This window comes from Rana temporaria, chromosome 4, assembly GCF_905171775.1.
Source record: "Rana temporaria chromosome 4, aRanTem1.1, whole genome shotgun sequence".
Taxonomy (NCBI): Eukaryota; Metazoa; Chordata; class Amphibia; order Anura; family Ranidae; genus Rana; species Rana temporaria.
Genome location: NC_053492.1, coordinates 417748653 through 417761423, shown reverse-complemented (window position 1 = coordinate 417761423; position 12771 = coordinate 417748653). Strand labels below are relative to the sequence as shown.

General features: G+C 42.1%; 1 protein-coding gene across 2 annotated transcripts in view; it reads left to right on the top strand.

The window, feature by feature from the left end:
• The window catches only part of SNAP25 (synaptosome associated protein 25), a 167651-nt gene that overhangs the window by 140572 nt on the left and 14308 nt on the right, over window positions 1-12771 (top strand). Inside the window, exon 5 of one of the 2 annotated variants that reach the window (XM_040351310.1) lies at window positions 9011-9128. In XM_040351310.1, coding sequence (XP_040207244.1) covers window positions 9011-9128 — 118 coding nt within the window. Of the gene's footprint in view, window positions 1-9010; window positions 9129-9262; window positions 9381-12771 lie in introns of both variants that reach the window. The other variant, XM_040351309.1, reaches the window with a different exon arrangement.

The following is a 12771-nucleotide window of genomic DNA, read 5'->3' as shown; positions in this document are numbered from 1 at the left end:
ATCTACTTCCCATAGAAAATCACGTTTAGCCCAGGTTCAAACTGGGCTACGGGAGTGAAGCCATGCGAGTTCAGCTGACCTTGCATGATGTCAATTTAAATCGCAGGCCGAAATCGCAAAAAGTAGTGCAGAAACGACTTTTTTAAATCGGTGCAGCGCCGCAGATGCGGCGTCGCACCGATTAGGACGGTGCCATTGCCGGCAAATGCCGACGATTTGACATGCCATTTGACATGTCAAATCGCACCAGTGTGAACCAGGGCTTAAAGGGATGCAGACCCTGCAATTTCCCTAATTAGAACCCTGCAGGTGCAGCAGCTGACTGGTAAATATAAAGAGACTGCCACTAGATTAACTTAGCACATGGACACAGACAAACATATCTATTTCTTAAGACTAACAAAAGGTGTGAATCTGCAACAAAGTTTGTTAATATCCTTGTAATGTACATTTTGTATGGCACCTATTTTACCTAGATATTGTATTTTAGTGAAAATCAAGCAGGACTCTTCCTGGTCATTGTGCTGCCCTCCCCTTCCTGCCTTTCTCATCCTTCTCTTTGTACTTGTATTACAATGTTGGCACATAGTGATGTATAAAATATGCACCATAAATAATGTAGCAAAATACAAAAAAACTTTTCCTATGGGAAATAACATGAGCACTAACCTTAGCCGACCCTATATCTGGCAGAAAAAAACATGGAACTAAAATTCAGACTTATTCAAAACGTAAGTAACCAACAGCAGCCAGGAACTAATTTGCTAATTAGAACTTTTTTTTTTTAAACCTAAACTGAATGGACTTACACATGTAGCGCCCCCTTTACTTTCAGTAAGGGCACTACGCTAAAGTTAGTGGGGGAATGAGAGAGGTAAGTTGCTCTCATTCCTAATTGTGTTATATTTGGCTGTCGCCAAATCCGGATTGTTCTGTGGGTCAGTCTGCGTTCTAGGGATGCAGTTGCATCTCTGGGCGGCAGGTGGCGCCAGAGAGGTCCAGGCGGAGCCACTTTTTCCCAGCAGCCAATTGGAGGAGTTTTCCCTCACGGGGCATGCTGGGGAGGAGTATTTCTGTGGTGGAGGCCGTTGTTATGGGTTCTTCGCGGGTTCCAGGTGCGGCACCCACCTTTAGGGTGTGCGCACATCGCGGGCCCCACCACTATGACCTACCTGGCCTGGGGTCGCGCACTACGCGGAGTTCCAGACTCTGGGCCCTCCTGGCCTGGAGCGACTGATGCTGCCAAGGGGCCCCAGTGACTTTCTGGGTACCCCCTTCTACTGAAGAGATCCCAGGCTGTATGCAGTTCGGTGGGGGATCGGCTTGAGGAGAACCCGGAGGCAGGTTGTCCAAAAGGACTTGAACGAACCATCGGGGATCGGGTGATCGGAACATTGACAGGCACACTTGCACTGTCAACCGGTGACCATAGCACAATTTACTGGGAGGATTAGCTCAACCATTTAGCTCATCCAATCCATATACATATATGTATGTAAACAACCGTTTTTAAAACTTTTTTTCCATTGATACATGTTCCCTCGGGCAAGACCTGGGTTCTCAAAGACGTTTTCACAGGCATACTATAGACACCCAGCAGGTGCAATATTTAAAGGAATTTTTCATTTTTTATTTTTTTTTTATTTAAAGCAGGGGTTCACCCAAAAAAAAAAATTTAACATTACATTCAGGCGAGTTGTTAGAATGACAAATCGGCTGGTTTTTTTTTTAAATCCTTGCCGTACATACCATTTTATATATATATATATATACAGTACAGACCAAAAGTTTGGACACACCTTCTCATTCAAAGAGTTTTCTTTATTTTTATGACTATGAAAATTGTAGATTCACACAGAAGGCATCAAAACTATGAAGTAACACATGTGGAATTATACATAACAAAAAAGTGTGAAACAACTGGAAATATATTTCATATTCTAGGTTCTTCAAAGTAGCCACCTTTTGCAGCAGACACATCTCTAGAACTGGTAAGAGGAGACTGTGTGAATCAGGCCTTCATGGCAGAATATCTGCTAGGAAACCACTGCTAAAGAAAGGCAACAAGCAGAAGAGACTTGTTTGGGCTAAAGAACACAAGGAATGGACATTAGACCAGTGGAAATCTGTGCTTTGGTCTGATGAGTCCAAACTTGAGATCTTTGGTTCCAACCCCCGTGTCTTTGTGCGACGCAGAAAAGGTGAACGGATGGACTCTACATGCCTGGTTCCCACCGTGAAGCATGGAGGAGGAGGTGTGATGGTGTGGGGGTGCTTTGCTGGTGACGCTGTTGGGGATTTAATCAAAATTGAAGGCATACTGAACCAGCATGGCTACCACAGCATCTTGCAGCGGCATGCTATTCCATCCGGTTTGCGTTTAGTTGGACCATCATTTATTTTTCAACAGGACAATGACCCCAAACACACCTCCAGGCTGTGTAAGGGCTATTTGACCAAGAAGGAGAGTGATGGGGTGCTGCGCCAGGTGACTACTTCTTGAAGCTCATCAAGAGAATGCCAAGAGTGTGCCAAGCAGTAATCAAAGCAAAAGGTGGCTACTTTGAAGAACCTCGAATATGAAATATATTTTCAGTTGTTTCACACTTTTTTGTTATGTATAATTCCACATGTGTTAATTCATAGTTTTGATGCCTTCAGTGTGAATCTACAATTTTCATAGTCATGAAAATAAAGAAAACTCTTTAAATGAGAAGGTGTGTCCAAACTTTTGGTCTGTACTGTATGTTCACCGCGGCTTCCGGGTATAATCTGCGGGACTGGGCGTTCCTAATTGATTGACATGCTTCCGACTGGGTCATACAGCGCGTCACGAGTTGCCGAAAGAAGCTGAACGTCGGTGCGCAGGCGCCGTATAGAGCCGACTCGCAGTCCGGCTTCTTTCGGTAACTCGTGACGCGCTGTATGCGCCGGTCGGAAGCATGTCAATCAATTAGGAACGCCCAGTCCCGCAGATTATACTCGGAAGCCGCGGTGAACATATATATATAAAACGGTATGTACGGCAAGGATTTAAAAATAAACAGCCGATTGTCATTCTAACAACTCGCCTGAATGTAATGTTAAAATTTTTTTTGGGGTGAACCCCCGCTTTAAGCATCATTAAAATCACTGCTCCTGAATCTTTAGGTGCAAACTACAGAGCACATGGCCAGTACACACCAAGTAGCTTTAGGTGCAAACTACAGAGGACACAGGCAATAAACCACGTAAGAATACTGCAGCTAGCACAATCACCTGCCTACCAGTAAATTAGGAAGAACTGATTTAGCTAAACTATACAGTGTATAAATATATGTACAACACCTGGGATGTATATATATCCTCTACACACTAACATTAACTGACTAGCCTGCCTGCCTGCTCTATCTACCTGCAAAAAATGACACTCTCTCTGTCCTCTCAACCACCGCAACACACTACAGAAGGCCGACCTGCAGGCGGCCTTTTATAGTGTGGGGCGTGTACTAAACCCCCTGAGCCATAATTGGCCAAAGCCACCCTGGCTTTGGCCAATTATAGCTCTCCGTTTTTTGCAAGCTGTGATTGGCCAGGCATGCGGGTCATAGTGCATGCTTGGCCAATCATCAGCCAGCGATGCCGCAGTGAATTATGGTCTGTGAAACGTAACTCGAATTTGGCGCGAACGACCCGTTTTGTTTGTATTTCGACGAACGATCGAACATACGATGTTCGAGTCGAACATGAGTTTGACTCGAATACGAAGCTCATTCCTACTAATGGTACAGATTTTCTGTCATGTAGGGGAAACAGCAGTTTAAAGAAGACTTACCATGGAAGTTAGTCACCAGCCTGTAGTCCCTGCAGCTGATCTTTCCCTATTACTGACTTATGTCTTTTTCCACACTGTGGGCCAGATTCAGAAAGGAGATACGACGGCGTATCTCCGGATACGCCGTCGTATCTCTGAGTGTGCGGCGTCGTATCAATGCGACTGATTCATAGAATCAGTTACGCATAGATTTCCCTAAGATCCGACCGGCGTAAGTGTCTTACACCACCGTATCTTAGGCTGCATATTTACGCTGGCCGCTAGGTGGCGCTTCCGTATAGTTACGCAATGAATATTCTAATTAGGTAGATACGCCGATTCAGAAACGTACGTCCGGCCGGCGCATTTTTTTACGTCGTTTACGTTAGGCTTTTTCCGGCGTAAAGTTACCCCTGCTATATGAGGCGTAGCCAATGTTAAGTATGGACGTCGTTCCCGCGTCGAGTTTTGAAACTTTTACGTCGTTTGCGTAAGTCTTTCGCGAATAGGGCTGTACGTAAGTTTCGTTCACGTCTAAAGCAATGACGATTTGCGGCGTCATTTCGAGCATACGCACTGGGATTTTTTCACGAACGGCACATGCGCCGTTAGTAAAATACGTCAAATACGCAGGGTCACCATTCATTTAAATAAAACACGCCCACATCATCTCCATTTGAATTAGGCGGGCTTACGCCGACACACATACGTTACGCCGCCGTAACATAGGGCGCAAGTCCTTTCTGAATACGGAACTTGCTCCCTAAAATATGGAACTTGCTCCCTAATTTCTCTAGTAAGAACAGTAAGCAGCACAATAGTGGCTTCACCAACTCTCACTTCAAATTGAAAATACTGCCCTCCTAAACCTTATTTGCATCCTTAATGTATTTATAACCCCCCCCCCCCCTTTCACTTCTTTCTTCAAGACTGTACATATATAATCCCTCAGACCTTTCACCATTTTTGTTGCCCCTTTCGGGGCTTGTTATATCTTATCAATATCTTTGTATTATTGAGGTCTAAGTATTCTAAATGAGGACTAACTAAAGTTCTGTATGTGAGAATCGGGACCTACATCCTCCTGCTGCTAACCCCTCTAGTGGTGCACCCTAGAATTCTATTCACTTGCCTCACTGCCAGGCCACCCTGTGAGATTGTTCTTTTTCCCTAGGTGCACTATTTAATTTTTTTGCTGAATATTTCATTCTCTGCTTACAGAACTATTTGTTTATGCTGGTTATACCACACGTGTGAACAAGGACTTATATACATTTTTCCATGCTGTTCCCATTCCTCAAGCCAACTGATAACAGTCAATCATAAACTCATACTCAAAAGTCATCTTTTCATAAAGTGGTAAAATCTTTATTCACATCATCTCTGAACCAACACGTGAACTACTACATGCAGAACCTTTGTCAATATAGCCCTTATGGTAGCAAATCATTTTCCTTATAGACTGTAAGCTTACTAGGGCAGGCTTTCTTGTGCTTTTTTTCTTGTGTGCTTTTTAGTCACACACCTTCCTATTGTTTTATTTTTTTTACAATTTACAGAACTAACAACAAAAAAAACACTACTACATGCAATGCAGGTCCATTAAACATATATATATATATATATATATATAAAAAAAGAAATAGGTGCATTATTCATACCTCCAGCCAGCAAATTCACAGGCACATTGCAAATAAATAAGAAATGTTTATTGAGAAGAAAATTCTGTAAATAAGGATTTCATTATTCTGTGCTTCTAATAGCAATCTTTTAGGTTGGTGACAAGGTCAATTTGAAGTTTTAGGGCCCTTTCACATGGGGCGGATCACTAATGATCCGCCTCCGTGTGTCTGATAGCTCAGCGGGCATCCTGCGTAAAATCCCTGCAGAGCCGTCGGCTGACAGGGCGGTCCCCGCACACTGTGCAGGGACCGCCCTGTCTTTTCTCCGCTCTCCCCTATGGGGGGGTCGGATGAACACGGACCGTGTGTCCGTGTTCATCCGATCCGCAGACGGAAGAAAAAATAGGATTTTATTTCGTCCGCAAAATCGGATCTTTGCGGAGGCGGGTGATTACGGGTGTCAGTGGATGTTCATCTGCTGACACCCGCAATCACATAGGGACCAATGTATGACCCGTTTTCATCCGCAAACGGATGGATGAAAAAGCGGATATACGGTCCGCACGTCTGAAAGGGGCCTAAATCTTGGCTATACCAGCATTTCTAAAAGTCTGTATTTTCATAGGACTAGGCACATCCCCTATATGACAATGTTTGTCTTGCTCATTGAGACCCAGATAAACACAGAGCGCTGCTCGAAGCTCCCTTGGATTGACCCAATTCAAACCCAGCTGGGTGCTGCTCCCCAAGGGCTTGTCTTGGCAGATCATCAACTGTGAAAAAAGAAAAAGATGGAAGTGCACACCGAAAAGCCACCCAGTTTCAAATGTTACAGGAAAACTTTAGCTTTGTCTCCTCCCAAGGTATGCCCCTCTAATGCGTTTCCCCCACTTATGGGTAATGATTAACCCATGAGTGGGTGAAACACATTAGGAGGAACATGGCTTGGGAGGAGGCAAAGCTGAAGTCTTTCTGTCACATTTGAATGGGTGTTTTTTTTTTTGGTGTTCACTTCCATATTTCCTTTTTTGGGCTTGGGCTTGGCAATAGACTGCTTAGACACTGAGCACTGCAGTATGAGATGAATGATGGAGTTTTAATGATGGCGACAGTTGGGACACATACTAATGGTAAGATGTGGCAGTGGAGCGTGGCTTTTGTAGACTTAGGCCGGGATTCAGATAGGAGTTACGACGGCGTATATCCGGATACGCCGTGGTAACTCTGAGTGTGCGGGGTCGTATCTATGCGACTGATTCGTAGAATCAGTTGCGCATAGATTTCCCTAAGATCCGACCGGCGTAAGTCTCTTACACCGTCGTATCTTAGGCTGCATATTTACGCTGGCCGCTAGGTGGCGCTTCCGTAGAATATGCAAATTAGGTAGATACGCTGATTCAGAAACGTACGTCCGTCCGGCGCATTTTTTTACATCGTTTACGTTAGGCTTTTTCCGGCGTAAAGTTACCCCTGCTATAAGAGGCGTATCCTATGTTAAGTATGGACGTCGGGCCAGCGTTGAATTTTTCGTCGATTACGTCATTTGCGTAAGTCGTTTGCGAATAGGGCTGGGTGTAATTTACGTTTACGTCGAAAGAATTGGCTTTTTGCGGGTTCATTTGGAGCATGCGCACTGGGATACATTCACGGACGGTGCATGCGCCTTTAGGCAAAAACGGCATTTACGTGGGGTCAGCCATCATTACCATACAACACGCCCACTGCATGGAGAATTTGAATTCCGCGGGCTTACGCCGGATCACATACGCTACGCCGTCTTATCTTAGGGCGCAAGTTCTTTCTGAATATGGAACTTGCGCCCTAATTTACGGCGGCATAACATTACGCCCACTGATAGATACACAATTGTATCTGAATCCGGGCCTTAGTTTACTTTCTGGAAGTACGTGATAGGTGGCCATTAAAGTGTCCTGCAGTGATGTGGGAGTTGTTGGTTAGCTGGGGTTATAGTATCAGACACATCCAAAAGTGGCAGCAGTGGTACCCAGAAGTCTTCAAAACAGTGAAGATTTAAGAAAAGAAACTTAATTATGAAGCTACTTCTTTTACAGGGTGCGCAGATTTATAGGTAGATTTAAAAAGAGTTAGGTCGGCTTATCAGTAGATAAGCCGACCTAACTCCAAATCTACGCCGCCGTATGTTTAAGCGTATGCTCAAACAGAGATACGCTTAAACATATCTAAGATAGGCCGGCTTGCGCCGTCCTATCTTAGATTGCAATGTTTCTGATGGCCGCTAGATGCCGCTTCCATTGCGGCCGGTGTAGATTATGTAAATGAGGGAATATGCCAATTCACGAACGAACGCCAGGCCGACGCAGTACTTTTACGCCGTTTACGTAAGAGATAGGCCGCGTAAAGTTAGTGCTAGGCTCTAGTGGAATAGTAATGTTAAGTATGGCCGCCGGAAATTCGAAATGTTTACGTCGTTTGCGTAAGTCGTCCGCGAATCGGGATTTACGTCGTTTACGTCCACGTCGAAATCAATAGGCCCGTACGGCGTACTTAGCTGCAATGCGCCCTGGGAAATGTAGGCGCAGGGCGCATGCGCAGTGTAGAAAAACGTCAAAAAACGTGAGGTCAAGCCTCATTTCCATACAACACGCCCCCCTCCAAGTCATTTGAATTAGGCACCCTTACGCCCGCTCGTTTGAGGCTACGCCGTAGATTAGCAGGTAAGAAGATTGAGAATCAATACTAGCCTAGCTAATTTACGGCGGTGTAGCCTAAACAGGCTAGGCTACGCCGACCTAAAGTTAATCCCTTCTACCTGAATCTACCTATTATTGTTTCTTTTATTCTGCTTTAAGCAGCCTTGGAATTTCACAGTATACACACACATTCAAAAATAAAACACTGAAATAATATATAAATAATTTGAAACAAAGTAAATATGTGTAAACCATTTGCTCTTTAATAAAGTCAAAACTTTCCATAAATATGTTTTTAAATAGACATGTATAGCTCTTACATTAAGTTTTGCAAAATTAAGAGTGATGGTAACTGTATCTAACACCTAAATGTATTAACTCTACGTGAATTATGCTATCTTTTCATATATGCTTGTAACTGAGGGATTACAAAAAAAATAAAAATGAATTGATTTATTTTCCAGCTTGTTAGATTAACGCTTGTCTACAACTAATTGTTAATGGCTAACCAACACTAACCAACACGTTTCTTTTTTAGGGTGCCTTTGTTCATTGATTTGTGTGACAACTATGGTCTTTTAATCCTTAATATTTATTTATTTACCTAGATGTTGTTAAAAGTCCTTGTCCATAGATTGTCTTGAGCCTTCACAGACAGAAATATAAATGTCCCATGCCATTATCTGTTTAAACAAATCAGATCATGTATTCACTTCTAATATTTCATAGTCAGTGTTATTTTATTCCATTTTACAGAAGAAAAAAATTGGCTTCAGTGATCAGCATCTGCTCAGCCTCAATGCATCCATCTCCGTAATGCATTGAAGTAACTTTGCACTTTCCGTTGACATAGTCCTTTATCATGTTCTGTTTAAGACAAAATAAAATTTCATTCCATACTGTCATCCCTTTGTCCTGACCAGAACAACTTGATCGTGTTGAAGAAGGCATGAACCATATCAACCAAGACATGAAGGAGGCCGAGAAAAATTTAAAAGATTTAGGGAAATGCTGTGGCCTTTTCATATGTCCTTGTAACAAGTAGGTACTGAGTACCGACTCTGCTCTGTGGTGTCCGTTTTTTTGTCACAGTGAATGTCTGAAGTTTTTGTCTTTCTTTTTGTCCTTTTCCATCTGCTTCATTCTGTGGGGATATAATGCTTATATTTAATCAGAACAACTGGAACGCATCGAGGAAGGGATGGAGCAAATCAATAAGGACATGAAAGAAGCAGAAAAGAATTTGACGGACCTAGGAAAATTCTGTGGTCTATGTGTCTGTCCATGTAACAAGTAGGTTCTGCCTGCCTAAGTCTTTGAGCACCCAAGGCTGGTCTTTGAGCCTTACAGAGATCATCACTGCTAGACACATGGGCAGGAAAAAGCATGTGGCATGCAGAGAGATCAATATTCATCTCATAGAATAGACAGTGGGAAGTAGACGTATTAAAATCGGGCATTCTGCAGTGAAGGTCGCACTGCATTTCTCTTCACGATAACATTAACTTCAACATTTCCGTTACATAAAAAAAAAAAAAAAATTGGTTAATGATAAATTACAAGAACACAAAAGCTGAATTATTAGCATAAAAAAATAAAATAATTAAATTGGTGCCAAATAAGTTCATATTTGTTTAAATGCTAAAAATTTAATTTTTATGATGCTCTTGACGGAAATGTTGAAATTTTCAATTGTTGCATGTAGATAATTTTCCCTAGAAGCTTGCTGGGCTTCCTGAAAGTTTTCTAAATGGTTGCACTGGATATTTTCATTCATTAGTGAAATGATACTAGAAATTAATTCTATGCCTCTTTCAGACGCAGAATAGACTACTTTGTATTGCAGACATTTATGCCAAATTCAGTCAATAAAAATGTCTCCATGATAAGTTTTATCTTTGTTCTCTCTAAGGCATTTAGTAATTGTGTAAATGTGGTCCTGTTGACCTAGATGACACTGTTAATACCATCTAGCACAGCTGTTGTGCTGATAAAGCCAAATTTTTACTGTATGCAAATCTGACACTCTGCAGTCATACAAACTAGTCTATTTTAGTCTGGAGTACAATGGAGATTGTTTCCAGCATGTGATGGGGTTTGACACAGTTATGTAATTAGTAGGTCATGTGCAGCATAGTGGGTAGTGATTATTCTTGACGAAACTGTACCAAAAGTGTGCTACAGTCTCAGGCACCATTCCTAGATCAGCGGAACCCCTTAATGATACTATCACCTTCCTGCTTAATTTTCAGTCATTATCGATGTAATGTTTTTAATATATATAAATATGAAACCAGGGACGTTCAACAATTATTCTAGCTGAAGCCCTGAAAAACCACACGTAAAAGGATCTTCATGATCGTATATAGTAGACATTTTTGGTGGATCTGTCAAAGTCCAAGGTGATATAACCCAAGAGCTACTGCAGATTATTGCTGATATTAATAATATTATTGAAGGCTCCTTAATCTGTCAACTGAGTAAATGATGTCCTGACTAGATATATAATATAAAGAGAATCCCAGATAATGCTGCACATTTTAACATCTGCCACTGCAGGCATGCCTAGATTTTAATGGTTCTTGCTATGGCAACCCAGTCAAAAATGGCTTTGGGGTAGCGGGAGTGGGGACGGTCATGTTAAAGGGGTGATCCACTTTTGAGTGACTTTCATTTATTTGCCTATACATTATCTTCTCTTTCTATGTATTTTTCTTGTTTCTGCATTATTTTACAGCTGGTGGTTTTAGCAAGCAGATTTAATAATTGGGTGTCACAATGGTTTCTTCATTGAAAATATTCATAGCCAGGGGCTTTGTATCCCAAGGCAACACAATATAGTTTATTTCCTTTTGAGATGCATTTTGTTGAACATTGGATAAATACACCTCAGCCAGCAATAAATGTACTATATATCTTATATATTTTTATGAGGAAAGCAGCTTACTACTGTGTCAGTTTACACAATGTAAAAGAAAATAATTTCTGTATGACACCGTAGGAATATCCGCTCGGAGGTTGTCCAAGGAAAACGTAAATCTACTTCCTTCATATAGTGTGGATAGAGAGCGCTGCAGGGCATGTATGAAAGCAGCAATGCAGGGATAGAGCTTTTTCTACAGGGGTGGGACAAAAATTTGGAAACACCAGGTAAAAGAATGAAATAGTTACCTAATATGGTGTTGGACTGCCTTTGGCATCCAAGATGGCCTGAATTCTCCTGGAAATTGACAAATATTTTTCCGGATCAAAGTCCTGCGCAATGCCCTTTTGTCTCTTTCAGTCAGTTGACATCTCTTTCAGATGTCAACCGTGCTTATGCTTATCAGACAACGTTTTCACAGAAACTGTATATGCCCTCATAACCTTTGATATTTTACCACATGACACTGCAAATAAATTGGTAACTTCAGTCACAGATGCACCAGCTAAGCGGGCACCAACAATTTGCTCTTTTTGAAACTCAGTAAGCTCTGACATGACTACGCATTTCTAGCAGCACATGCAGTGAGTGATGAAAGTGCACTTGTCTCAATTAGGAGCACTAAGTGTAATTTCTCTCTGCTGATTTGTTTCTCTGCAATCGGCCTAAATAACTTCATTCCAAGTTTTCCTGACACCACGAGAAAATGGAGACGAGGAGGGACCTCCAGCTGATTGAAAGCCTCAGCTCTGTTCCTATGAGCTGTGAGGAGGGGTGTGTGTCTCTTTCCTCCAATCAGCTCTCAGAACTCTCCTCACTGAGCTCTGCAGAGTTTAACCTTAGCTCACTGTCCACTTTTTTTCGGAACTCTAAGACAAGCTGTAAATTCAGCCCTTCAAATGGATGAAGAGAATTCTGCAGATAGGCAGGTTGTCAGTAACCATAAACCAGACAGAAAATGCAGGTAAAATAACACCTTTAATGAAATAGCAAAAATAACACAGTTCAGGGACGTAGTCAAAAACAGAAGCCAGGATATGGAAGCCAGAGCGGATAATCAGACAAGCCGGGATCAGGAAGCCAGGAGTCAGCAAAGTGAGGAGCAAGATCAGGAGCAGGTTTCGAAGGAGAAGTCAGCCAGGCCGAGTCATAATGGCAACACAAGCAGAAACACACTGGAGAAATTGACCACGCAAGGGCACGGAGGGAATGATCAAAGCTGCTGAAATATTCAGAAGGGGCTAGCTGTAGGCTGGACTAATGAGGCAGGTAATGGTAACCAGATGTGTCACTGTGAATACAATAGGTGGCTGGTAATTAACTGATGGCTGAGCAGCCTCTGTGCACTGAAAGAAAAGAGCTGCTAGTAAATAGCAGGAGCCCAGCCCTGACACAGGTACAACTTATGTAGGAGGATTTGTTTCATCTCTGTGTATCACCAGTCACTTCACTGGGTATATGTAAGAATTACATCCACTTAAAACAATACTGCTTGCTTATAAAAACACCAGACTGAAAATGAAAATCAGAAGGGCCAATGCAAGCTTAATTCCAGCCAGAACGGTTTTATATCCATTTTGGGTAAACTGGAGAAGGGTTAGAACCTCTGTCAGTATTTATATGCTAAAGGAATATATTACAGACATCAAGTGCCAATATAAAACCACAGCGCTATGAGAATAAATAAATATTCAAAACTAAATTTATGCAGGTGTACAATGTGATAACACAATTAAAGTGATTAAACTCATACATTGAAAA